The sequence below is a fragment of the Saccoglossus kowalevskii genome, chromosome 1 (genome assembly GCF_978046115.1).
Source record: "Saccoglossus kowalevskii chromosome 1, keSacKowa6.1, whole genome shotgun sequence".
Lineage (NCBI taxonomy): Eukaryota > Metazoa > Hemichordata > Enteropneusta > Harrimaniidae > Saccoglossus > Saccoglossus kowalevskii.
Window position 1 is genome coordinate 24,830,038 of NC_140641.1, and position 11,438 is coordinate 24,841,475.

Below are 11,438 nucleotides of genomic sequence, written 5' to 3' on the forward strand. Positions count from 1 at the left end.
AAAGTGACATTGAGAGGAACTTGAATGCATTCAGGCAAACTATTTCATTGATTATTTTTCAATGTGTGATAGTTTAGTTGGGTTCAATGCGACTAAAACTGAATCTTAGAATTCAGCATACTACTTCTAAAAACATGGCGAATTTATACAACTGAATTGAGACTACTAAACTACCAGGAAATGTATGAAAAAATGCTTTTTTGTTTTTGGAAGAAGGAATATTTTATGTCAGCGTATCATGTGTCACAAATACAGATGAAAAATAAATAATTTACTGGGTCTTTTCGTTGCCATTTAGTCGCAATCATAAGATGAATGTATGTATGCAAATAACACCCTCGCTACCTTAAAGCTGGTTAATTAAGGAAACGTAATTCAATTTATGATGATCCAATTTTAATAACAAGTTTCCAACTGTTTTATCCAACAGGAAATGAGCCACTTGGAATCTGACCTGGGTCACCTCCCAAACAGGTGGAAGTTTGTGTGGGATAAACTGGAGAGTCCTGCAGAAATGCAGAACCGGAGAGCTTCCTTAGCTACGGAGCTCGTCAAACAGCACGGAGCGGCTATACACAAGAAATCGACTATTGAAATACTTACAAAGGTAATGACGACCTCTTATACTGTTGTACATTGTTCAAAATTTATGTGTGTTTATACTAAAAATTTCACATATATTTTGGTTGCCATGGATACTTATTTGGTTAAATGAGACTTTTTCAAATGAGCTTTAACAAATTTGTTTTTTGTTTTACTCACAGGCAAAAGAAGGTGGAAAATCCCACACACAGCCACATAATTTTGAGCCTCATAGTTATGTCACCCCAACGTACTGTGATTACTGCCAACGAATACTATGGGGCATCGTCAAACAAGGATATAAAGGTGAGAGGTCATGAGTTGGCTGTCAAAGAAACACAACTCAGAAAATGTCTGAACAATGATTAAAATTTTGATACTGTAAACAGCTGTAGTTTTGTGACACACATTTTTTGTTAAAATTGGTCAATTTGTAGCAGTTAAAATTTTACTTGGGTATCACTGAGTATCATGAAGTCGGGGAAATTTCTAGCAGGGAAACCTAAACCTGTTTTTTTTTTTTTTTCTTCTATAATATTTTTTTCCAATAAATTCAGGTTGTTGATTTTAAGAGTTCTCTGCTTTGTTTTCATCCAGGTATGAATTGCCGCGAGTGTGGCTACAACTGCCATGACAAATGCCAGCACCTTGTACCAAAGCAATGCGGCAAGGTTAAAATGAGTCGAGAGTCTTCTTTCAGGCAATCACAAACATCAATGGAAGAGGTCATCAGGGTGACACCGCAAAACACGCCAATGTTATCAGGAGGTAAGTAGATCTTTATACAGATAGTATAAAGATAGTATATTTCTTGATTGATGATTTCAATCTTTATCAGATAAACCTAGTCATTTATATGACACATATTTCCAACAATGCAACTTTAAGATAAACTTTCCATTTCACATTGATTAGTACCGGTATGTACATGTAGAAGGACATGAGGAATCAACACGTGACAAACTGTATGTAAATTGTGAGGCATGGGGGCCAGATACACTCTCTTATGGTAGATACACTCGCCTATGGTAGATACACTCTCCCATGGTAGATACACTCTCCCATGGTAGATACACTCTCCCATGGTAGATTCACTCTCCTATGGTAGATACACTCTCCTGTGGTAGATACACTCTCCTATGGTAGCTACACTCTCCCGTGGTAGATACACTCTCCCATGGTAGATACACTCTCCCGTGGTAGATACACTCTCCCATGACAGATACACTCTCCCATGGCAGATACACTCCCATGACAGATACACTCTCTCATGACAGATACTCTCCCGTGACAGATGCACTCTCTCATGACAGATACACTCTCCCATGGCAGATACATTCTTCCGCAATCCTATAATACAATATATCACTTGAACAGTCATAACGGCACATCACAAAAGGGGTTCATACCTTGGTAAAGTAAAATAAATCTGTTAAATATTCTGCCTTGACATTAAAATTTTATTTCCACTCATACAGGTCAGACAGGCACGGGCTATTATGACCAGTCCTGGCATTCAGCTCGTGTGGCCGAAACTAGGACACATGAAGGATATCTCTTCAAACGAGGTGCTCTGTTGAAGGGATGGAAGCAGAGATGGTTTGTACTGGATTCTACAAAACACCAGGTTAGTTAGTATAAACCACCAAGTCTTGCGTCACTGTAATTTAGCACTCAAAATAAAATTTTTACTGATCTATTATATTGTACTGTAAATGCATTAATTATTCATTCACTGGGTTTTAATTTTGCTATTTTCGCTGATAAGTAAAATATGCTGAATTAAATCTATGTGAACATGTAAAATAACAATAAAACTGTTTCCTTGACAAATTCGTGAAATTAAAACACATTAAATATGCTCAAAACAACAAAATAGTAAAAATAAATGTCAGTGAAAATAAATGGTTTTGCAGTATGTGAAGTCCGTAGACTTATAGTCACTATTGTTTGTCTTCAGCTGCGTTACTATGAATCCAAAGAAGACACACATTGTAAAGGCTTCATAGATTTATCAGAAATTGAATCATTACAACCTGCCACGTCGTTACCTGGAGCACCCAAGAAAGCAGACAATTCAGCATTCTTTGATGTAAGTATCCTTCTCCCGTTCCTTATATCATTCATTTAACCTTGTACATAGTGTATTAACGTACACGAGTGTAGTACGTCTGTCCTTGCCATGCTCGGCGTTCCAATTGTTAACTGTGCGAGATTTAGATATGTTGTAAGATGAAGCAATCAAGATTTGCTGTATGTTTTCTTTGAGAGAAAGCTGAGTAAACATTGTTCCCATATTGAATGTATACCCTTCTTCTTGTCTTATCCTGCAGCTTAAAACCATCAGAAGAGTTTACAATTTTCTAGCAGACTCCAAAGACGCTGCGGATGAATGGATCAACAAGATTCAAGAATGCCTCTGAATGTACGGCGCTATTGCTTGCAAGGCCTTGATATCAACACAAATTCAGTATCACGGGGGAATCTTCCATTTTCAGGGTTAATTCGCCACAACTTATGTACATATTTAATATAACTATTAATTACATAAATTTTATTATGTGTATCATGTTTCCTGAAAATGGAGGTGCAGCAAACCTTTGACCTCACACGTGATGTTTGACCTTTGACGCCCTGACCCCCTACAGCTGGAATCATTAGATTACTTTACTCTCCAGTGAATTTGTTATTTTAGACTGTTGAGCCTCCCCTGGGTATCGTGGTTGGTACTCACATACTGACAGAAAAGTCTTGTCATCAGCCCTTGATACACATCATACTTACCCCATTCATATCTTTAGATATTATCCTTATACCAATCAGGCTGCCTAGATACAGGGAGGATATTTTAACCTACAAGAGCGATATTCCCAACTGTGGGGGGAAATTGAACAACACTTGTTTTGCTTATTTATTGATTTTTTTAACCACATCAAGGGTTGGATAATCCAAAGGGCTGCAGTGCATTCTGATGATGATTACATTTAGATTACAACATTATACACAAATATGAACGTGGTTATGAAATGAACAATGATTTTAACTTTCCAATTGTTTACACTACACACTCCATGGTTTGAGTTTAAATGCATTTATATGCAAACAACGACGCTTATTTACATATGATGTTTCAATATATGTATCATCTCCTGGTTGCCTGGGATTATCACAACACGAACTGTATCACAACCGGCTTCACTTTCTCGACTTCTTAAACTTGATCTAACTGTAGTATGAACGCCACAATTTCGTCTATCACCAACCCATCTCTACTGCGTAAGGTCAAAGACGTGTTGATTATCACGCGCACACAGGTACTAATGAAGGCAACCAGCATGGATACATGGTTCATACTGTTAGTTTATACAGTTTATATTTATAATCAGATTACACATCTTTGCGTTATAGAAGTTTGTTACATTGCATTTGACAATCACATTAATATCACATCACTGACATTTACATAATATTTGACGTAGTTCAAAGTTCATCACGACAAGATAAAGTGAAATGCACCTTTGGATTATCTCGCCTTGACATCATATCGTCAGGTAACAACGTCAGTCGGTTTTAACTACATTATGGAAACGTAGTGGTATATCATTGGTGTCACACATAATGCCGAAATTTCACACACTTGCTTGCCGTTATATTTTACGAGAATTTTATTTAAAAAAAAATGCCTATACCCTATGCCACGGCTGAATCTCATGTGCAATGTTTTCTTTTAATATTTCTAGATAGCTTAACAATTTGTCAACGCAGTATGGGTTTTTTTGACCCAGTATTTTCCATTTGAAAAAAATCAAATTTGCCATAATGAAATCAGTGTAGTAAGTTCAAATTGTATTAATTTCAGTCGTAGCCTGCAATTGTTAATATTTTAAGTTACTGAACTTTTTTTTTTTTTTAAACCACAACCTGCAATCGTGAATAAATTAATTTAGTATATTTAAGCTCAATGGACATGCAACTCATTTCTAGTGAACTGGTTGTGCCAGAGCTTGGAAAATATGCATTTTCTCTGTGATGAATTTATTTGCAAGTCTCTTAATCCAGGGACTGGTGCATGTCGTTAATAATTAATTTTACAGCAGAATAAAACAATTGGGGATAGTTATAAGAAAGAAACAATATTTTATTCTTTTTAAAACTCAGTGTTTGTTTATCACAAGAGAGTATTTCCCCTGAGGCTGGTTGGTTGTCCTTGTTAGGATTCTTTTTTTTTTTTTTTAAATTAAATTACATTTTCTATAGTGTTAGATGAGCAGTTGTCGTTTTGGATAATGTCACTAGATTACATGTGCATTCTGTAGTTTTCAATTTTGTGCAGTTTGTAAATTTTGTATAAAATTCTAGGATCCTCCCTAAATTTGAGGAACCCCTATTTGACATATTTATTGTTAGTTTGTACAGTATTGTGTATTTTTTATTATTCAACAAAACACAAGTCACCCTTGAAGTACTGGTTGGTTGAATATTTTCATCACAGGTTACAGGAAGTGATTTTAATCCCGTTGGTGCATGTGAACTTTGACATTGAATAATTATTATTTGACCTCATTCTGGATGTAAATTATCGGCATGTAGCTTTTCAAAGTCATGTGACCTGCTTAGTATTTTAAAAACAACAACCAGTCACAGAGCTCTTTTAATCACATGGTCATTTTTGGAACATTACATAAAGATATTAAAATATTAATTTTTTTCTGTATATAGTGTTTTTATTTCTACTATGTGCTTGCAACGATATGTACATACACAACTCCATAGCCGCACCTTGCAAATTTATTGCACACAGTGTTTTTTCACCAATTATGAATTCGTCCATTATTCAAATATAGAAAAATTGGGTTTATTTAATTGGTTTTCCGGGTAACAGCTGATTAAGTAATCAGTACTCTTACTCACTTTAGGTTGTGTTCTTAATTGGACAAAAAAGAACTATCAACCTAGGATGGAATATACCATATTAAACAATAAGTATTCATAGTGATATTGAAATCATAATGTAGTAAAACTATTTGAACACTTGCACTCAAACCACATCAGATCATACTGGGATGAATGCAGTGAGTCGGCTATGTTCACAGTGATAAATGCAATTATCAAACCCAACATCGTGATAAGTTTGTACATCGAGGTGTGTGTGTGTAATTCTCAATTGGACACGTCTAGATAAAGTGACACAGCTAGATGGAATGGAATGTTTATGCTCCTTGTAACAAATTGAGCCTTTGTCAACAGTAATGCCAAAGAGAGCACATGGGCATCATAGGGCCCCCTCGAATTTTGTACATACACATACATGCCTAAACTACTATGTTCACTATGTCGACATTCCTTTTCGGGGGCAGAAATGCTGGATTTTGCTAAAATTCTATGCTGGTAAACAATTGATGAGGCAAATGTTTTTTAATTAAAACGGCAAATGGTTAAAAAGACAACACAAAGTAATACATATATGTATATGAATTGAAACTACGGTACAACAATCATGGGTATAATCAAGACATATTTTCTCAAATTTGAATACAATAATTAATTATTAATAAATATGCATGTATTTAAGAAATTAACAAATCCAAATTGGTAGTCTTAGAATTGTCATAAATTACAGGAAAATAAACATTTTTTTTAAATAAAACGCTGAACAGCTAATATAGTGATGAAAAAAAAGTATTGATGTTGCATATGTATTATAAATTCACAATAGTTAGAATATTTATTGAGCAATCCAGTGATGGCGTTAACAATTTAAACAAGTGAACATCATCTCTATATATAAACAATCAAGCTTCCCAAGGTCGACACAGAACACAGAAGTTATCTATCAAGACAATTTAAAAAAATGTTTTATTCTGGGCATGTTACTAATAAAAAGAACCTTCATTTCTTATATCTTAGATTCTATAAATACAAGTCATTTGTTTGAATCAGAATCTTTAGTATTTGAAGCCACATCACCCACTCATGAATGTAACCTTTGACCTAAACCGGTGTCGTCATACTTGATTTTGTTAGCTATACAATTTTTTTACATGGTACATTTACAGCTCACACATTTTGTGATGTAATTTATTTCTCTGTTTTCCAATGACAACACCCAACATGAAATAAGTATAGGGCCTATGACTTTGGTGTAGGGTGTGGTGTAGACGTTTTAGCAACTATTCTCTATATTTCTGGGCTTGACATGAACCAATCATAATACTATATTTCAATTTGAATGAAAACAAAGCATGGAACTTCACAAATTTTTTAAAAAGATTTTATAAAATAACGTACATGTTTTTAATATTCTCTGATCAATCAATTTGTGTCCCTCAAATTGATTGATTAATAAAAAAAAATATTTAAACTGAGCTTTTATATGGAATTCTGATTCATAAAGTGAATAATTTTTCTAATACGTTTCCATTTTGTTATTATTAAGTATTTCTATTGAAAGCAATACAGATCTTCATTTGTGCTGCACCAGCAATACAGATTTTCATTGGAGGTGCCCAACCAATATTATCCATCAAATCCCACAGTTTTCCGAACTTCATGTAAACTTCTCCGCCCCCCGAGATCGCTCACGGAAATTTATTTCGGTAAAATACATAATTCTGATTAGTTAAGCTTGTAAAACAAGTGCCAAATTGGGGTTTGCAAAGTACATTGCATGATAACAAAATTTCTAATCGCCAAAGAGGGCGCACTTAGATACACACTTGCTGAATAGGATCTGCCAAGACATGGTGAGCTGATAACCGAATAAGGCGACATTGGCTCATGAAAATGGATCAATGCAAACTGCCAATGGAGGTACATAAATTACTCACAAAACACCATATCTCAAATACTACAATGTACTACAATTAATTTGTCAGTTTGACAAAACCAAAAATGAATATTTTCATGTCAGCTGCAAAAGTGAAAAAACACTACAGGTGTTACTGACTACATCTAATATTGCCGAAAATCGTTGCCAGGCACACTTCATCAAAATATGATAAAAATTAACTATTATTCTAAATTAAGATTGATCCATTTTTTACTAATCTTCACTGAGAACAAAATCTCAAATTACATGTGCAGTAGAGTACAATGTATTTCAGTTGTTTTGGCTTTAAAAACATTTTAGGTATTTACTATCTATATTTCATTGTTTTCAGTTAATATTTCAATATAATTCGTACTTTGAAAAGTGCACCTTTCAAGGCATTATACCATATAATGACATAGTCCCTGTTGGTCTATGGCTGAATTGAACACAAACAGGGGAACAGTATCAAGAAAATCTCGAGACAGAAGACAAACTGGCATATATATGAAAACTATTATGTATTGACTTTGTCTCAAATTGGTGCAGTATATATTCAGAGAAATTAAATCATGTCAGCCATTTTGAATTAAGCCATGAAACTAATCATCTTACATCAGTAACCCACCATGTTTGATGTTGATACCAAGTTTCAAAGAAATCAGTTGAGAACATGTTAAACTTTTGTGATTTTAAAATGAAAATGATTGCAAGTAGTCTCAGCACAACAAAGGCATTCCCTTCATCTTTATAAATATTTATAAATTTCAACGCTAAATACAACAAGCCAATGAATGAGCACAGTGTGCAACATCATTTGAAAACATTCCAATGTTATTCTATCAGTTAATGAAAACCCTTTATTTCAGATTGAATTGTGAAATTTATAAATATATAATAAACATGAATGGAATGCCTTTGTTGCACTGAGAGTAAATCCATGTCACACTTCCTTTATCTCTATGCAGTACAACTTTTCAACAGTAACATAACTAGATTTTGACTCTGCTAATGTTATGTCATTTTCGATACTTCCTGGTGAATCTGAAATACCACATGGACCCAGTAGGTGTATGCCTGGATCCACCACTGCTGTAACTGTAATCTACTTTATGGTAGATTTGGTTTGTAGACAAATACATTCACCATTTTGTACATGGGTTTTCAGCATCCATTATTGCACATGGTACATGTATAAAAAAAAAATAATGTGGTTCTTTCCACTTAAATGTTGGTGCAATGTTCATATGTATTTTTAAGGTGATTTAGACCCAGAGAGACACAAATTCCCATTGGCTACAAGTCTTGATGAAAGAGACATAAATTCCCATTGGCTACAAGTCTTGACGAAAGAGACACAAAATCTCATTGGCTACAAGTCTTGATGAAAGAGACATAAATTCCCATTGGCTACAAGTCTTGACGAAAGAGACATAAATTCTCATTGGCTACAAGTCTTGACCAAAGAGACATAAATTCCCATTGGCTATAAGTCTTGACAAAAGAGACATAAATTCCCATTGGCTACAAGTCTTGACCAAAGAGACATAAATTCCCATTGGCTATAAGTCTTGACAAAAGAGACATAAATTCCCATTGGCTACAAGTCTTGACCAAAGAGACATAAATTCCCATTGGCTACAAGTCTTGACCAAAGAGACATAAATTCCCATTGGCTACAAGTCTTGACCAAAGAGACATAAATTCCCATTGGCTACAAGTCTTGACCAAAAAGACATAAATTCCCATTGGCTACAAGTCTTGACCAAAGAGACATAAATTCCCTTTGGCTACAAGTCTTGACCAAAGAGACATAAAATCCAATTGGCTACAAGTCTTGACCGAAGAGACATAAATTCCTATTGGCTACAAGTCTTGACCAAAGAGACATAAATTCCCATTGGCTACAAGTCTTGACCAAAGAGACATAAATTCCCATTGGCTACAAGTCTTGACCAAAGAGACATAAATTCCCATTGGCTACAAGTCTTGACCAAAGAGACATAAAATCCAATTGACTATAAGTCTTGACCGAAGAGACATAAATTCCCATTGGCTACAAGTCTTGACCAAAGAGACATAAATTCCCATTGGCTACAAGTCTTGACCAAAGAGACATAAATTCCCATTGGCTACAAGTCTTGACCAAAGAGACATAAATTCCCATTGGCTACAAGTCTTGACCAAAGAGACATAAATTCCCATTGGCTACAAGTCTTGACCAAAGAGACATAAAATCCAATTGACTATAAGTCTTGACCAAAGAGACATAAAATCCAATTGGCTACAAGTCTTGACCAAAGAGACATAAATTCCCATTGGCTACAAGTCTTGACCAAAGAGACATAAATTCCCTTTGGCTACAAGTCTTGACCAAAGAGACATAAAATCCAATTGGCTACAAGTCTTGACCGAAGAGACATAAATTCCTATTGGCTACAAGTCTTGACCAAAGAGACATAAATTCCCATTGGCTACAAGTCTTGACCAAAGAGACATAAATTCCCATTGGCTACAAGTCTTGACCAAAGAGACATAAAATCCAATTGACTATAAGTCTTGACCAAAGAGACATAAAATCCAATTGGCTACAAGTCTTGACCAAAGAGACATAAATTCCCATTGGCTACAAGTCTTGACCAAAGAGACATAAATTCCCTTTGGCTACAAGTCTTGACCAAAGAGACATAAAATCCAATTGGCTACAAGTCTTGACCGAAGAGACATAAATTCCTATTGGCTACAAGTCTTGACCAAAGAGACATAAATTCCCATTGGCTACAAGTCTTGACCAAAGAGACATAAATTCCCATTGGCTACAAGTCTTGACCAAAGAGACATAAATTCCCATTGGCTACAAGTCTTGACCAAAGAGACATAAATTCCCATTGGCTACAAGTCTTGACAAACGAGACATAAATTCCCATTGGCTACAAGTCTTGACCAAAGAGACATAAATTCCCATTTGCTACAAGTCTTGACCAAAGAGACATAAATTCCCATTGGCTACAAGTCTTGACCAAAGAGACATAAATTCCCATTGGCTACAAGTCTTGACAAAAGAGACATACATTCCCATTGGCTACAAGTCTTGACCAAAGAGACATAAATTCCCATTCGCTACAAGTCTTGACCAAAGAGACATAAATTCCCATTGGCTACAAGTCTTGACCAAAGAGACATAAATTCCCATTAGCTACAAGTCTTGACCAAAGAGACATAAATTCCCATTAGCTACAAGTCTTGACCAAAGAGACATAAATTCCCATTCGCTACAAGTCTTGACCAAAGAGACATAAATTCCCATTCGCTACAAGTCTTGACCAAAGAGACATAAATTCCCATTGGCTACAAGTCTTGACCAAAGAGACATAAATTCCCATTCGCTACAAGTCTTGACCAAAGAGACATAAATTCCCATTGGCTACAAGTCTTGACCAAAGAGACATAAATTCCCATTCGCTACAAGTCTTGACCAAAGAGACATAAATTCCCATTCGCTACAAGTCTTGACCAAAGAGACATAAATTCCCATTCGCTACAAGTCTTGACCAAAGAGACATAAATTCCCATTGGCTACAAGTCTTGACCAAAGAGACATAAATTCCCATTGGCTACAAGTCTTGACCAAAGAGACATAAATTCCCATTGGCTACAAGTCTTGACAAAAGAGACATAAATTCCCATTGGCTACAAGACTTGACCAAAGAGACATAAATTCCCAATCGCTACAAGTCTTGACCAAAGAGACATAAATTCCCATTCGCTACAAGTCTTGACCAAAGAGACATAAATTTCCAAAGAAATCTCTTTCTGAGAAGAACTATACTTTATACATGGGATATCAATTGTGTTTTGGCTGTGCAAGGAAAGAGGTCGGGTCTAGAAGCACTGGCAACACAACCCTACCACTGTAACCTCTGCCACGGACACCACCCCATGCACCCATATTACGCACTCACAACTTGAAATAACAACCTCCTAGGGTGTTTCACTATATACATAACCCTCTAACTTAGAATCTATGAACATCTAGATGAAGAAAAAA

At 35.4% G+C, this 11,438-nt stretch overlaps 1 protein-coding gene across 6 annotated transcripts in view; it reads left to right on the forward strand.

Moving 5' to 3' along the window:
- Window positions 1-5,296, forward strand: part of LOC102802858 (myotubularin-related protein 13-like) — a 69,876-nt gene extending 64,580 nt beyond the window's left edge. For all 6 annotated transcript variants that reach the window (XM_085499921.1, XM_085499936.1, XM_085499926.1 and 3 more), the window contains 6 exons: window positions 431-607; window positions 765-888; window positions 1,180-1,350; window positions 2,061-2,209; window positions 2,543-2,674; window positions 2,916-5,296. In XM_085499921.1, coding sequence (XP_085356047.1) covers window positions 431-607; window positions 765-888; window positions 1,180-1,350; window positions 2,061-2,209; window positions 2,543-2,674; window positions 2,916-3,005 — 843 coding nt within the window. In that variant the 3' untranslated portion in view covers window positions 3,006-5,296. The remainder of the gene's footprint in view (window positions 1-430; window positions 608-764; window positions 889-1,179; window positions 1,351-2,060; window positions 2,210-2,542; window positions 2,675-2,915) is intronic.
- The last annotated feature ends 6,142 nt before the right edge of the window (window positions 5,297-11,438 follow it).